Source organism: Drosophila yakuba, chromosome 2L, assembly GCF_016746365.2.
Source record: "Drosophila yakuba strain Tai18E2 chromosome 2L, Prin_Dyak_Tai18E2_2.1, whole genome shotgun sequence".
Lineage (NCBI taxonomy): Eukaryota > Metazoa > Arthropoda > Insecta > Diptera > Drosophilidae > Drosophila > Drosophila yakuba.
In genome coordinates this window covers 13,984,859-14,000,476 of record NC_052527.2, presented here as the reverse complement: position 1 = coordinate 14,000,476, position 15,618 = coordinate 13,984,859, and the positions used below count along the sequence as shown (strand labels likewise).

Genomic DNA, 15,618 nt, shown 5'->3' with positions numbered 1-15,618 from the left:
AAGTAAACATTTTAAATATTCAATATTTAAATTTCATTTGAATTATGAAAATGTTAACTGCCGAATCTATCTGAGCGCATATGTTTCAGGTTAAAAAATTAAAAACATTTTGTGCGTTGTAAATTTTTTTTTCGGATTAGTCACCTAAAATTTGCAGCTTACAGGAAGTTATGCATTAAATTGGCTAGGTAAATTTTTAATCTAATGTTTTTGTTTTTAAGTAACTAATCGATAGTTTTACGAATGCTGCCACCCTTTCTGAACGAGCGATAGTATTGAATAGAAGGTGAATTTGGTTCCATCTCTATCTCAGATTCTGAAATTGCAAATGTGAGTACATAACAAGGTTTTCTTTAATAAAACCAAATTCAAGGGTTTTGGACAGCCAAAAAAGTAAATCAAGATCATGCTGATTGACCATATTATCTTAAAAAGTAGCTGGGAAGAATTCTGTAGTTGCTATGCGTTTTATTTCAACTGCCTTTGAGCACCTTACGTAACTACCGAGCAATAGAATTGATTTAGAAGTGATTTTCATTCTTTTCAGCGACATGGCCAACACTCCAGCCACCTCCTCTGCCGGACCCGTGCTCCGTGGTCTCCACAACGCCACCATCAAGCGCAACCTGGCCATTTCCCTGGGACTGACCGCTCTGGTGACCGTCGCCTACAAAATTCTGGTCAACGATCCCAAGAAGGCCGCCTACGCCGACTTCTACTCGTAAATATAGCTTACATATGCCATATGAACCATCCACTGATCTGGTTTCTCCCTTATCTCTGCAGGAAGTACGATGCCAACAAGTCCTTCGAGCGCATGAAGGCCGCCGGTCGTTTCCAGTCCTGCTAGGCTATGTTATCCAAAACACAAGTAGTCTAAGTCAAAAGATGTTGTAGAGCAAACGTTGCGCTTCTGTATTGAAAACTAAATAGATTTCAGTCTACGTATGTGCACGAAGGCGTTTTAATTTGGATCTATGTTGAATTGCTAGCAGGAGCTGCAGCGATCAAACAAATGTAAATGCAAATTATGATTAAATTCTTTATTATTTACTCGTATTTACAAACTTAGCCAAGTAATGCACAAAACAAACACACAAAACTATAAAGCCACCACCGATTGCGGTCACGGAACACATCTAAAACCTAATGGCAAAGTCCTTATAGTCCAGTCGGCTGAGGTTGCCCTGGTTTCGGACCTCACAGCGATCGATTTGGCAGCCGGGAGAGCCCTCAGTGGACAGCCAGGTGATCCTAAGAGCAGATTTCATGAGGAATATAAGCGTGGAAAATGTTAATTATAAAGGGTTACCCACATCTTGTCCACTTCCTCCTTGGGTCCCTGCATCTTGCCCACAATGGTGCCCTGTTTGCTGTTCTTCACCCAGCCAGTAATTCCCGCCTTGGTGCAGCGATCGCGGGTGTCTTTCGTGAGATTCAGGCCTGCCGGTTGAAAAAAGCAGAGGTATATGTATATTTTACATAGTCTAGCGCATGTGGAATGGGGCGTGAAACAAAGCCAAGGACACTTTGGGGCCCCAAAGTAACTAGCTACTGAGGGTTTATTTTTAGTCATCCATCTAAGAGAGCTTTCTTATGTCTGGCCCTCGATTCCCGATTCCTAGTGCCCTTGAAGTCGCACCTTGTACATGTCCATAGACCTCAAAGTCCAGCGTCACCAGCAGTCGGATATCCGGAATGCCCATCTCGTTTGATTTCGCACTTTACCAAATCCGCACGTTGGGTTATGTAAATTTGGCAGCAAACAGCTCGATATTTTAGATTTGTCTGATTTTTGCACTTTACTCGCACTAGAAAAGGCACTGAAAATTGTTATATATTCTACGAAAACTGGAATCTTCAATTAAGCATATATTTTATAAAAAATATTTGACTCGGAGCGCTTTTTTTCGCCGCGATCGCTAGCTTGATTTTCAGCAAACCGTCGCAAATGTTAAACTAAAATGCCAAGTAGCATATCAATTGGTTTCTATTTTGCGTTTTCGATTTTGTATTTGCGTATTTATTTTAGCCGCACGTTGCATTCTGCCTCTTTCTATATGTTTTTGTTGTTATTCTCGAAATGAAAATACAAATACGATGTGGGAATCTTTAGGGACGGTCACAGATAGTTGACTCTGGTGGTCAGTATCTGAAATTTGGGTGCGCTACAGGGGTTTTTCGAGAAAGATCTTTACTAAATGGTATGGGAAAAGCTTTAGGATCTTCAAAAATCAATATTTATTAGAAAAAATATTTATACATCTATATTGGTTTAATAAATCCTCCCTACAGGTGGCCATTATCTCTGCATATAGCATCAAAATCGTACGATTGGATATATATTTGTAAAACTGCCTATTGCTCAATTTAACAATGCAACTGTTCACTTTCGTCGCCTCAAGAAATCTTATTGAACCACAACAATGCACAGACTTTGTTTCACTTTCTAATGCACCTATGTATGTATATATTTCACCTATGAGAAATGTGAGGAATGACAAGTTCATAGCAGGCGCATGAGATGGGCCCTGAGACTTTTATAAGACCAGACGACAAGTGCTTTGTATTCTTTTTTAAAGAAAGGGAAATGTATTTATGCAATGAAGAATAGCACGTAATCTACGGTTTATTAAAAAGAATATTGTCCTTGTATAGGAATGCGTCCTCGTAGATAAGGAAAGCGGAAAGCACTACCCAGAATATGAAATTAGGGGTTATAAATAAGATGGAAAAAGTACTTTATTTCTATGGGCGATTTCTACGAAGTCTACGTAATAGTAAACTCAAGATTAAAAGGGCTTACACAGCCTAAAGGCAATCATTTCAAAATTATTGCGAAAAGCAGTTCTTGGAAATCAAAATAATTGTTGATTTTACACATTTTAGATGTTAACGATTATTGGAGGAACGAGTATAAATATGGTTCGAGTGCTGAGCTAATTATCAGTTTTGAATTTGAAAGCCAAGCCTGCAATATGAATCCTACAGTTTATTTGAGGTAAGTGACAGGATTTCCCTTAAAAAAGTATCTTGCTTGAAATTTATTTTCCTTTTTTTTTTAGCTGCCTAGTAGTTTTTTCCCTATTTTACCTGGGGAAAGCACAAGCTGAAAACGACGATGAATTCGCTACAGAAAAGCAGCGCTTACTTCGCGTGTATGGTGATTCCTCGGTTGACGAAGCCACCAGATACAGGAACGTTGACGACCTGGTCAAGTTCTACGATAAGTACTCCACTCTCCTTCCTTTGAAGCCGGATTTAACACAACGCGCCCAGGATCTCGTGAGGCGATACAAGGAGGAAAGCGCTCGTGTGGTTTTGGTGGATGGTGCCCCGGCTCAAGGCGGATTCTGGTTGCCACTGGTGAAGCTACTCATTGTCCAGCTGGGCGTTGAAATTGCCTCCGAGGGATTCAAGCGCGCTATTGAATCTTAATTATCCATTTTAAATCAAATTTAATTGAAAGTTTAATCAATATTATGTTTAAAAACTTAAACATTATAGAGTGTTTATTTGTGCCTTTGTTTTGGAATCTCTAGAAAAATAAATTATAAATTCACCCAACCCCCTATGAAATATATAAACTTCCAATTTTGGTTCGGTTATATATTTTATATGTAGTATTTACAAATTAATTTATTAGTTGCTTGCGATATATGAAAATACCAATGTACAATGTTGAATCGTTATCACTTAGCTAAATGTGAGAGGGTGAGGTTGCCTTCGTCACCAGGTTAAAGTTTGCCATGTAAACCTGCAGTGGAAAATGGATATACACTTAAAGTCTACATGCGTCGATCCTTAAATTTCTGTACAGTTTTGGGATTTGCGATGGGGATAGAGACCACATCTATGGGTAATGCTAAACATCTGACTCTTAAGTAAGCTCGATACGATTAAGCTTAGGTTAGGATTACAACTAGTTTACCAGACATTTACTAGACATAGAAACGCTAGCCATGCTAGCCAGGAAACCGAATCCCTAAACGATCTGCACGGCGGCATGTGGCTTCTCGATGAGGCTGCTCTGTGCCTCCTTGTCCTTCTCCGCATTCCTTCCGAGTGCGACGTGCTCCGGTTTCAAATAGTAATGCGGTGGCGGGGGCTGGGATGTGGCCTGAAGGCCTGCCTTCTTCCGGCGCTCGCGGAGGAAGTGCAGCCGCACATAGTTGATGGGTATATCGACGCTATCGGCGCCTACGCCCTCTCCGTCGATGAACACGCCGCGCACCAGGATGGAATTGGAGCACTTGAGGGCAGCGAGGAGCAGGAAAGGAACGATGTGGGTCAGCCAGAAGCTCAGCAGCTTGTTATCTAAAGGATAAGGAAATAATATTAACAATAAGCATACAGAGAGAAACATTATATATGTATATCCCACCTGGATACAGATACACATCCAGCAGATTCCAGATGCCGCGCCAGGCATTCACAGCCCCAAAGAAAGTCATCAGATAGTAAATGTCGCATATGATTAGCTTGAGGATTCCGCTGATGCGACGACACACGTACCGCATCAGTGGGTGAATGAGGAACGTCACAAACACCGTCAGATATCCAATGAGCTATACAAAGAGAAAGGACTTCAAGTACTGGTTATGTAAAGGGGACTAGCAGATATCCCTACCAGCGATCCCCAGGCCGACTTAGCCTTGTCCGCGGGGAAGAGCAGCAGGTCAAAGATTCCCCAGACTCCGCGCCAGGCGATGACCACGAGACTGCCGATCACAAAGACCGAGAAGAGGGTGTCCAAAATGTAAAGGCCAGGTTGATGAAACCCCTGAAGAGTGCCGAAGTTAGACAATCCAAACTATTGTTCCGCAGTTGGGCATACAACTTACGGGTATTTTGAACATGGTGTCCACCTCAAAGTAGTCGCTCTTGTGGTCCATGGTCACGGTGTAGGGAGCAGCGCCGAGATTCCGCAGTGTCCGTGTGGCCACCAGGAAGATAAGTGCGATGCCCGTCACCACGGACACGATGATCAAGGAGTCCACACTGGTCAGCCAGTCGCAGAGCAGCCAGGCACCCCGCCACATATTCACGCAAACGATGCCGAATACGGCCGTATAGAGTCGCGATACGGCGTAGTATGTGAGTCGCCTGCGGTCCGGATGGATGTGCTCCTTGAAGAAGTTCTGTGTGACCGTGAAAAAGAAGTGCCCCAGTCCGCCAATCAGAAAACTGGCCATCGCAGACAGCGGCAAACTGTCGGGAAACAGATAGACGAACATCAGTTCCCAGGTGCCGCGCCAGTAGGCGATCACACAGGGTGCCACCACCAGGCAGGACAGCATCATGTCCAGCAGCTCGAGCAGCAGCTCATGGAGATCCCGCCGTGGCGTCTCCGCCTCCAAACGCTTCTCGCAGGCGGGTGAGTGTGTGGCGTGTGCGTGTGCGGGTTGCAGGTGCACTGGATGCGGATGCGTGTGTGGATGGAGGTGCTGCAGGAGCTGCTTATCCGACACGGATTCCGATCCATGGCAATGAGATTTCTGCGGCCTGCTGGCCGCCAAGCTGCCCTTGTCGGTGGGCAACATCTCGGGTTTAGGGGTTTGCTGGCTTTTAAGGTCTCCTCCGCCTCTGCCTCTGCCTCCTCCTCGTCCTACTCCTCCTTGGTTAATTCCCTTCAATTATGGGCAATTATCACACCGGATATTTCGGCTGGGACCGCTCCTGCTCGCTGCTCGTCGGCGGCTCGGATGTTTGTGAAATGGTCAGGTAACTAAATGCATTCCGTAACCGGTGTGCTCTGCAACCGTCACCGCTGCTGCATCGCCGCTGCGGTGATAATAATCTGGCACTGATAATTAAATCGTCTATCTGCGAACCCCTCTCGATCTCTCCAGCGTCTGGCCGCAGTTGCATAATCCGCACTAGCATTCGCATCCACTGTCACATCCACATCCACGTCGAGGTTGGCGCTCGCCGTCTGGAATCTGGGTGAGTTATATACATTAAAGAACAATCATCAAGCCAGGCTCCTTATCACTATTTCCACCGACTTGAATGCCCGTTATCAAGCTCTGCTCCGGGAAAGACACACAAGACTAGAGTCCTAATAAGTACTTTATAGTATTTTTTATGGTTTATAGTTTATAGTTTATAGAGCTAGCAGCTGCCGTGATTGTCGGCTTATCAAAATCCAACGCTTTCCAGTATTCACCGACATTTCCAACTGGACCTTGGGCACTCTACTTGTGTTCTTAGTTTTGGCATTAAGGCAGGCTTACTACACAAGCCCACAGATAACCCCATAGACATATGAAGCTGTGTACATTAATTGAAACTTTAATTGGTTATAGCTTAGGTTTTAGATTATGATACACTACAAACACCTGGAGAAAACCTTTCCCTGTGACTCATCAATTATCTCATTGCTTAAATAATCATCATGGGAATCCTTTATGGTGGCTCAACACTGCCATATGCTAATATGGGTGGTAAAGTAAAACCCATCGCGACAACCAGCGATACGAAGTGCCAGCACACTCGGTTATTTGCCCATGTCAGATGTCCCAGATTTTATGGAGATCACCTGAGAGAGCCGGGCTCTTTTACTGATATCTCAACGTCAACGTGACAATTGTGCGTTGAGTGGCCTCTCCACGCGGCACTTAAGTCGCCCCATCGGACTTATCTCAAGTGACTTAATAGATCCAATTTAGTGGCTTTGATTAAACGCGAAATGCCAGCGAAACAAAAAGCGAAAGTAATGTCCACCACACGACAGGGCATCGAAATGTGTCGTGAGGAGTCTTGAACTTGTGCCACTTGAACTTGCCACTTGATGTGGACAGGTCAGGGGCTTCCAATAATCGTCACTCTCCAATGGATTACACATTCGCTGAACTATAGGGTGTTTTTCCTTTAAAAGTACTTAGAGAGCTATCGGCTTGGAAATTTATAAAATAATTTTAAATGTCAAGGTTTTGTAAATTCCTGCAATTTAATATGCATTAAAAAGTAGCTTTTTCTTTATCCAAATGGTTCTTCTTTGTACTTTTTCTAAATATAAATGCTCTTTAATGAATTCTACACAGATCCATTTATAGTCTTTTGAGTGTTCAACAATTATGCACTGGCAGTGACTAATTAGCAATAGTCCGGCTCGCCGGCCCCTTGAAATTAGTGCAGGATGTTTGTGATTTTCGTGTTTTGCTTGCCGTTCGTCTGCGGCGGCAACGCGGCGTATGCGCGATAATTAAACACACGACTTGCATGGGGCCGCCGTCGAAGGTCCAAAAGCGGGAATTTCGTTGGATCCACTGAGGCAACTGCTGCCTCAGCCATTGCTGGCTGTTTGGGTCAAGCTCATTCTCATTTAAATCTGCTGGCTAAATAGACGACCCACTGGGCGGCTCATTGCGCCCAGCAAGACTTCCTCGTTTTGGGGGTTTCAGAGATTGATAGAGGGATGCTTGTAAATTGAGATCAGGGATCTGTCGGAATCGTGGAATTGGGGAATTGGGGAATCAGGGGGCTTGGAAATTTTCAAGTTCAAACTCCCCAAGTGGGCCAAGTGACGTGCCGATGCCATGCAAATGCACATTGTACTCCAATTATGCGAGATAATTGACAAAGAACGGGTGACAATTCAAATGCAAAATTGTACGCTGTGACTGATTCTTAATTTTCGCAATGTTCTTGACAAGTCCCAGCCCCCAACTTACAAGTTACTGGACTGCCAGCTAATTAGTTTAGCCAACACAAACGAGCTGCAAATATTACCCGAACTATATCTGTTTCTGTGCAAAGATATATTATATAGATAACTAGATAAGGTCCGCCAAACAATCAAATCCCACGAAATGCCGCCTTTTATTTGGATATCGTTAAGTGTTTATGATCTGTGATTATTTGCCTTTGACTAATTCGACGCGTTTTCAGGTGCGATAATGGCCAGGTTTCATCTTCTTACAGCTCGCCTTTTGTTCAGTACGAGTATTTGCTCCACACATTATCAGCTCCTAAGTGCTCGTTTTATTTCTACTGTTTTTTTTCTTAAGTTGAATAATCGCAGCTGATCGAGCTAATTTATAAGTTTGACGGCCACACAATTACTTGGAGATTGAACAAACATTTTTGTATATTCTAGCGACTTTTCTCCATAACACTTCGAGTTTACACTTAGATATGGTAAAAAGGTATTCTAGAGAATTTAAAATTAAAATATTCATTTTCATTTTAACAGTAACGACTTTGTGTCTCAGAATAATATTTTGGCATTAAATTTATGTACTTTGTTCAACGAAAAATTCCTAGAACAACACTGCGTATGAGTATTTAAACTTCACTCTTGTTTTTTAAGTAGTATACAGTTTTTGTTAAAAAATTGGAATAAAGAAGCTGCATAAATGAACACTCACATTTTGCACAAAAAGTGGTTCTAGTTGAGAATTACATTAGATATGCTACAATTAGATATGCTAATTCAAATAACAAACTAAATTTTCTTTATCGGTTATTTCCTATCAGTTATCGTTTTAAAAACTCTGCAAAGCTAGTTTTGGAATGAGTGAAAGGAAACTAAATATATATTATATTATATTTTTAAAAAGGATCTTATAAACTCACTCGCTTTGTTTTCGGTTTCTTTTATTTAAAACTGAAATCAATTTTTAGTGACATTTTTCAATATTTTCAGTGGCAAGCGAAATGTATTACGAAGTTTTGCGATTAGATTTGAACTGACTTACTTCGAAATCGTTTTCCCTTATCAGTTATCGATTTACAAATATTACAAAATTATATGTTTCGAGCGAGCGGAAAATGCGTGGACAGCGATAAACAAAAAACAAACGCGACCACACACACATACACACAGACACAGTGGCAAAAGCACACTAACACACTCGCAGCTACGTTGGACTACAATCAAATTTTGTGCAAGAACAAAAACATGGGATTACCGTTTAAAATTAGCAGAGCTTGCTGTTGCTGATTTTATTATTATTATTTTTCGCTGCTGGGTGCGTAAGTCGCCAGTGCGAAAGAGGGAGATGCAGCAGTTATTCAGTGGCCATATCTGCCATCACTTTCACAACAATGCGCACGCACACACACACACCGGAAGTGATCGGGTTTTATCGAGTTGCTTCGATTACTATTTACGTTCGATTCTTCGATTCTTCGTTTTCGATTTCGTTCGATTGCGACCGTTCGACCGTTAGACGTTGGCCGTAGATGTTGATGCTCGAATGCGCGTACGCGACTTCTGGCGCTACTATATATATGCTTATACCCGTAGAAATTGGCTAAGCTCACCCCCACACACACACGGACACTCAGAGGCACACACAAATACTGACACAGTTGCAATCTAGTTTGCTTGTACGGTGGTTTGAACTCGGCGGACTGATCGCTCTGATCGTTCTGATCGCTCGTCAGTTGCCGGTGGCCGCCGCTACTAAACTGGACAACTGTCGTTCCGGGGGACTCGAAACTGCGTCTGATTTGGGTCTCCGTCGCGGACTGAGTGCCCCCAAAGCCCCCAGCTCAAATATCGCCACAGCTTTGCATCCAGTCCCCCTTTTATCGAGTCGGAATCCGAGCTTGAGCATGTTTACCTTTTGGCGAAAACAGATTTTGGCACTTCTTGTTTGGGATTTTCTTCTATTGCCCGAGAAAGGCGAACTATTTGTGAAATAGTTGCGAAATTATTAAAAAAAATTGTATTTTGCCGTATTTGAAAATAAGCTTTCTTTTCAGCGGCAAGCTTTCTTTCTGCACAGAATGTGGCATCGCTTTCATTTTGCATTATGATCTCCCCTAATAACTACAGTATACTTCGGATACAAAATATTGAATTTAACACGAATTATATTAGTTAATTTATGAATTCATAAATAGTAATCTTAAATTATCACCATGTAATCCAGCTCATTGGCTGTGTATACATTTTAGTGACAGGTTTCTTTTTGCTTAATTATGAATCAATTAATTAATGATACGTGTATTAAAAACCTATTACGGGGCGATCAACAATGTTTCAAGTGCAATTTATTACTGGTTGCAGTAATACGACACAAAATAGCATGGAAATGACTTTGTTAATAAAGTGTGAGAATTAGTTTAGATAGTTGGAAAACTCGGTGAAATGATATTGCGCATCAATATTATCGAAATCTCATGAAAATGCCTTAAAGCTTCATTAGTAGATATATTTTTGATTGAATTATAATTTGACCAGAATTTCTGAAATAATTCGCACCTAATAAACTCATAAAAACGATGCAAGTGCAACGAGTACAAATCTATAAATAATTAATTGCGCCTGAGAACTGGAAAACAGGCCAACACAGTTATAGGCACTTTCCCTTCGAATCGAAGTGTTGTAATTTATGCGTGAATAGTTTTAGATAACAAAATTAGGTACTAAGATTATGCAAACAAATAAATTCAATTAGCCACTGTTTGACAGGTTAAGATTTACGGTGCAATTGAGTAAAAAATTCCCTTACCTTCACTACATAAAATATGCGAATGCAACTCATGACCAGGATTTGAGATTAGATAGCCGTTTTTAAATCGCAATCTTGTGCTCTTAAGTCATAAACTGCCAGCTTTCGGCCGTGATTTCCTTTGTCTAATTGTTGGCACCCGCCAAACAAATTAAAAGATAATGGGTAATTTAATGGCACTTGTGTTCTTCATTAGACCATTGGCGATACGCTAATGCCTATTTATGATTTAACCTTGAAATCGGCTGATTTCGATTGTTTTGCCAAAATAAACTCGAGTGCTTGTCTGGATCTATATCTCAGAGCCCAAGGTTTTGCCCTTATCAATCTGAAACTTAAAGGAAACCCATAAAACTATCAATTTTTTGAAAAGTTTGGAAAACTTTGAATTACTGAGCGTTAGAAAAATAATCATTTTTTAATGTTTAGGTAAAACTACAAAAATTGTACTATATATATGCATATTATAAAGAAATTTGTGTCACATTTTCGCACTTCACTGAGTAAGCATGCATATTCTTATTGGGAAAAACAGTTGAAAAAAAGAGTTGCCTAAAAAGAATGCTTTATCTTACCAGTTTCTAGATAGCCACTATCAAAATTTTAAAAAACTTAACAGAGCACACTGATACGTATTTAAAGCCGGTCACAACATTACTAACCTACGACAAACTAGATTCAACTGAAGATGCGATTCGCAGATCACAAAGATATTCCAATGCCAAGTAACCCGTGTTTTTGTCGGTCAGACCTATGCAAATCATACCAAAAATCACCGAATCATCGATTGGCTGGATTATTTATGAATTTTATTAATTAGTCCAAGCTGTGTCAAATATTTACATACGTCTCCTCCGATTCGAGCGCTCGATGATCACAAACTGAACCGTTGCCAAATATTTGGACCTCTCAAGCCACCCAACATCGGTGGCGATTCGTTATCGCCCTCCCAAAATGATAAGACCAAATCAGGAGGAAGGCATAAATACGCGTCTATTCCACACCCTTAAGCTGTTTGACTGGCCTATTCCCACTCGGAATTGGCGGCGATTAGAATTTAATGTAAATATCGTTCCAACTGGATTCGTAGGTGTATTTTTCCGTCATAATAGTCGCAGGTAAGTATGTTGCGATTCCTGTTCTCGGCCATAATGTCAGATGACGAAAGCTGCTGCTATCGGAGTGTGGCGAAAACACAGACATAAAGCCCCAATCGGTTGCCGGGTCATAAAGATCGCGCTAAGCTATCGGCCGCGGTTCCGATGCTGAAAAAGCCGAAGGGGTTCGCCGTTTCGCGCGATTTAAATCGCTCGCAACACGATTGCGTTGGCGCTTTGTATAATGCGGCACGTTTCTCGCTTTCTCAGATCATTTCTTAGGATCATACTATAACACAGATTTTATGTGTTTCTACTGGCCAAGTAGTTCTAAAATTAAATTAGCTAGTCTAACTAGTGAAGAACATTTTGAGAATACGTTGAACTGGCGTTAAAATTGATGCGCTGTACAAATGATAAGGTTCTATTAAATTCAGAAAGACTGATTAAAGGTTATTGTGCTGAAAGAATCTGTTGTTGCTCAAAATTTCTACAAATATGCAGCGAACAAATATTTGTTGAATGCAAACTGGTGAAAAATTTAATCATCTGTTAATATTAAGTGTATGGTAAATATGGTTACCCCCGAAAAATGACGCAGAAATGTAATAATTTTTCCATTTTAATGTGGAAAATAAATAAGGTGCGCTTGGTATATGCTGAATTTACTTTTAAATAGTGTTTATTATTTGGAGCAACAATTAATTATAAGTCCACTAATGCACCTTAGTTTAGTTCGACCGCCGTAAGTATGCTATATATTTTGATGTTTTCCGGTGGCCATTTTGTTTGAGAACCTAAAAATATGCAACATAATTTGAAATAGCACTAGAACTATTTATTCAAAAGTGTTGGATTGAAACGAAATTTTGACCCTAAATATATGAAATGCCGAGCGACTTAAAATCTTAATTTATTTTTATTAGTTTATATTTAAAAATTACTCAAATTACACGACTAAGCTCTGGCAGCTTTCAGCTCCGTTTCCTTCGTCTTAAAGTCCTCTACCAGCTTGAATTTCTGGATCTTGCCCGAGGTGGTTTTTGGGAATGCAGTTATGGGGATCACATATCTGGGCACCTTGAAGTGGGCCAGTTTGCCCTTGGCATAGGCCTTCACGGTCGCCGCGGTAAAGGATGCGGGGTCAACGCCCTCCTCAAGGCGAACGTAGGCGCAAACTTCCTCACCCAGTCGCTCATCAGGAACTCCAATCACCTGGGTATTTAAGAAAGTTTATTACAAAATAATTACACATTATATTAATCGATTTGCAAGCACAACTCACATGAGCCTCAATGATCTGTGGATGGCTATTGAGAAAGTCTTCAATCTCCTTGGGGAAAATATTTTCGCCGCCACGAATGAGCATCTCCTTCAGGCGACCCACAATCCTTCCATATCCATTGGCCTCCAGGACAAACTGATCTCCCGTGCGCAGCCACCTATCATTACCGATGGTTTCCTTCGTTTTCGCCTCATCCCCGTGGTAGCCCAGCATCGTGGTGTAACCGCGGACGCACAGCTCACCTGGCTGTCCAAATGGCACACACCTGCCCTCTTCATCCACCACCTTGGCTTCGATGTGATCCGTCAGATGGCCCACTGAGTTCAGGACAACATCGCTGCTGTCACCGGGCAGCGACTGGAAGATCACACCTGTAGTTTCCGTAAGCCCATAGACACTGTGAACCGTTTCCACGTTGAGCACCTGTCTCACATCCTTGATGAGCTGCGGCGATACAATGGCACCTCCGGTGATGGCCTTCTTGATCCTGCCCAGCGGCACCTGCAGCTTCTTCTGGGTGTTGACCAAATCCACATACATGGTGGGTGTGCCATGGATAACCGTGCACTTCTCATTGACGATGGCTTGCAGCGAGTCCTTGGGACTGAAACCGGCTGCGGGCAGGACCATGGTAGCACCTTTGGTCAATGCAGCCATGATGGTAATGACCACTCCGAAGGCATGGAACATGGGCACCTGTACACAGATCCTCTCGCCCTCCAGTTCATTGCGATTGCCCACATGGATGCCATTGTTCAGGAAATTGTGATGGCTAAGGCAGGCAGCCTTGGGATTGCCAGTGGTTCCCGATGTGAACTGAATATTGCACGGCGACTCTGGCAGAATGTTCTTCTGGATTTTGGCCACTTCTTCGCGCTCCGATTTGTTGGCCAGGTCGAGGAAGTCATCAAAGCGCAGGGCACCTTTCAGGCCATCGTTGCTGTCGATGATTACGGATTGCAGGTGCGGGAACTTCTCACTCCGGATCTTGCCAGGCTCCGCATCCGAGATTTCCGGGCAGATATCTCTCAAAATCTCATAGTAGTTCTGGCTCTTGAACGTCTCCGGTGCAATGATGGCCTTCACATTGACCTTATTCAGGCAGTAGGCTATTTCGGGTCCCTGGTAAGCGGGATTCAGACCCACCGAGGTGAGACCCGCTCGGGCTGCCCCCATCATGCCCAGGTACCAGTGCATGTAGTTCGGTGCCCACAGACCAATGGCATCGCCCGGCTGAAGACCCAACTTCCGGAAACCCGCCGCCAAAGCATCCACTTCCTGCAGCAAACTCTTGAAGGTGTACCGCTTGCCCTCGTGGCAGGAGACAATCGCCTCCACATGGCCGTAATCCTGCGCCGAAAGCTCCAACTGCTGGCCAACGGTGCGATACACCAGTGGCTCCTTTCCGATGTGATGCTTATGGCTGATCAGGGTGGGCATCGAGGTGGAGATGCTGCAAAAGAAGTAGGGTAATGCCAGTTTAGTAAATACATTTACAAGGTAACTGGAATGCAGATCTGATTCTCTTCTTTTACTTTTAGCTCTTAAAATTATTTTCAAAAGATTCTACGTGTCAAAAAGCAAATTTCACCATTGGTTTGCGTTTTCGCTCAAGGGGTTCCAGGTTTTGTTAAAGTCGAAGCTTTTTGAAATGAAAAAGCTTAGCACTTAATGTATAGATGGCAAGTCACAGAGTTTTCTTGAGCAAACATATATGTTTTATCACTGCAGATATATTATGCTTCCGTTTTGTAAGTGTAACTTTACATCCTGCCAAGTGGAAAAAGGCGGTGTTGCAAAAGGATCACAACAATATTTATTTAGTGGCTTTATTGGTAATGCCAAAATGTGTATTGTAATATGTATAATTGCAGTTCGTATAATTATTTTTGTAAATGTGCGCACTTGTAAATGTGTGCACTAGCAATTTGTTATGGCGCTCTGATAATACATCTTAATACTTGGGCTTTTGGCTTCGTTGCTGGCCACATATATGTATTATCAAGCGAGTGGAAAGTTCTGCTGACGATTTGCTTATCTCTCGAAATTCATCTAAATTGATACCCGATAATTAAATCGACCTGCTGCTGCTCTAAGTTAGAACACCACTCCCCCAGCCACGCCCCCCTTTAGGTGTGCGGCTTTATTTTAAGACCCACTTAGGCCTAATGACTACCAGCTGCTGGGGCCAACTGTACCTTCTATCTGGAATTAGAAGTATTACGCAACGTGGCAGAGGGGATGTGGGAAAGGGGGCTGGTGTATGTGTACATAGTACTGGGCAACCCAACCAAAACTGCGTAATTAGATGGTGGAAACATCCCAACCTCTTTTGCACCAGCAGACCAGCAGTGACCTGGGCCCACACTCCAAAAGGATGGACATCCTGAAGGTCCTGATCCTGCCTACCTGCGCATCGCGTTGAGGGCACATTTCTGCCTCAGCATATATCTGGAGATGGTCTGCAGCTTGCTGTTCATCTTGGCACTTCAACTTGGCACTTATCACAGTTGTTGATTGGTACGAACGAATTATTTTATTATATGTTCATAATATGCACAGGTACACTTTTAGCTAACACGACTATTAGTTTGCAGTTCAGTTCTCCTCGGTTTCTGTACGTCCGCAGCCCGTCAAGTTCTGAATAAAACTGAGTGAGGAGGTCTTCTAATCGCCGTATGTTCTGCCAGCTTCGCTGCCTCAGCCGACGCTTTTAGTTTTTTTATTCCATTTGTTTTTTCTTTATAGCCAGTCAAGATCATTGCCGGCG

The 15,618-nt window shown here is 42.5% G+C and overlaps 5 protein-coding genes and 1 long non-coding RNA gene across 8 annotated transcripts; 3 read left to right on the top strand and 3 right to left on the bottom strand.

Annotated features, from left to right (window-relative positions):
• Positions 1–237: 237 nt before the first annotated feature.
• On the top strand, positions 238–948 carry LOC6528161 (cytochrome c oxidase subunit 6C-1). The gene is made up of 3 exons (XM_015198964.3): positions 238–330; positions 548–721; positions 787–948. The coding sequence occupies exons 2-3, from the start codon at positions 552–554 to the stop codon at positions 848–850; spliced, it is 234 nt and encodes a 77-aa protein (XP_015054450.1). The 5' UTR covers positions 238–330; positions 548–551; the 3' UTR covers positions 851–948.
• On the top strand, positions 876–3,499 carry LOC6528159 (protein Turandot M). 2 transcript variants are annotated; one of them, XM_039370516.2, is made up of 3 exons: positions 876–1,017; positions 2,890–3,001; positions 3,066–3,499. In XM_039370516.2, exons 2-3 carry the CDS (start codon positions 2,979–2,981, stop codon positions 3,436–3,438), a joined length of 396 nt encoding a protein of 131 aa, XP_039226450.1. In that variant the 5' UTR covers positions 876–1,017; positions 2,890–2,978; the 3' UTR covers positions 3,439–3,499. The 2 variants fall into 2 exon arrangements, with proteins under 2 accessions (XP_039226450.1, XP_039226449.1); XM_039370515.2 differs by lacking the exon at positions 876–1,017 and adding an exon at positions 1,327–1,465.
• Positions 1,029–1,951, bottom strand: LOC6528160 (acylphosphatase-2). The gene is made up of 3 exons (XM_002089189.4): positions 1,643–1,951; positions 1,317–1,443; positions 1,029–1,254 (listed from the first exon to the last, which is right to left on the bottom strand). The coding sequence occupies exons 1-3, from the start codon at positions 1,704–1,706 to the stop codon at positions 1,140–1,142; spliced, it is 306 nt and encodes a 101-aa protein (XP_002089225.1). The 5' UTR covers positions 1,707–1,951; the 3' UTR covers positions 1,029–1,139.
• Positions 3,500–3,600: 101 nt separating the features above from the next.
• LOC6528158 lies at positions 3,601–9,434 on the bottom strand. Of its 2 annotated transcripts, none has more exons than XM_002089187.4 (5): positions 8,916–9,434; positions 4,845–5,942; positions 4,631–4,783; positions 4,385–4,568; positions 3,601–4,317 (listed from the first exon to the last, which is right to left on the bottom strand). In XM_002089187.4, exons 2-5 carry the CDS (start codon positions 5,541–5,543, stop codon positions 3,986–3,988), a joined length of 1,368 nt encoding a protein of 455 aa, XP_002089223.1. In that variant the 5' UTR covers positions 5,544–5,942; positions 8,916–9,434; the 3' UTR covers positions 3,601–3,985. The 2 variants fall into 2 exon arrangements, with proteins under 2 accessions (XP_002089223.1, XP_039226448.1); XM_039370514.1 differs by lacking the exon at positions 8,916–9,434 and adding an exon at positions 8,246–8,261.
• On the top strand, positions 5,957–8,365 carry LOC120320562. The gene is made up of 2 exons (XR_005560080.1): positions 5,957–7,837; positions 7,894–8,365. It is a non-coding gene; the product is annotated as an uncharacterized LOC120320562 (long non-coding RNA).
• A 3,029-nt stretch (positions 9,435–12,463) lies between the features above and the next one.
• On the bottom strand, positions 12,464–15,502 carry LOC6528157 (medium-chain acyl-CoA ligase ACSF2, mitochondrial). The gene is made up of 3 exons (XM_002089186.3): positions 15,258–15,502; positions 12,849–14,301; positions 12,464–12,778 (listed from the first exon to the last, which is right to left on the bottom strand). The coding sequence occupies exons 1-3, from the start codon at positions 15,326–15,328 to the stop codon at positions 12,521–12,523; spliced, it is 1,782 nt and encodes a 593-aa protein (XP_002089222.1). The 5' UTR covers positions 15,329–15,502; the 3' UTR covers positions 12,464–12,520.
• Positions 15,503–15,618: the final 116 nt, after the last annotated feature.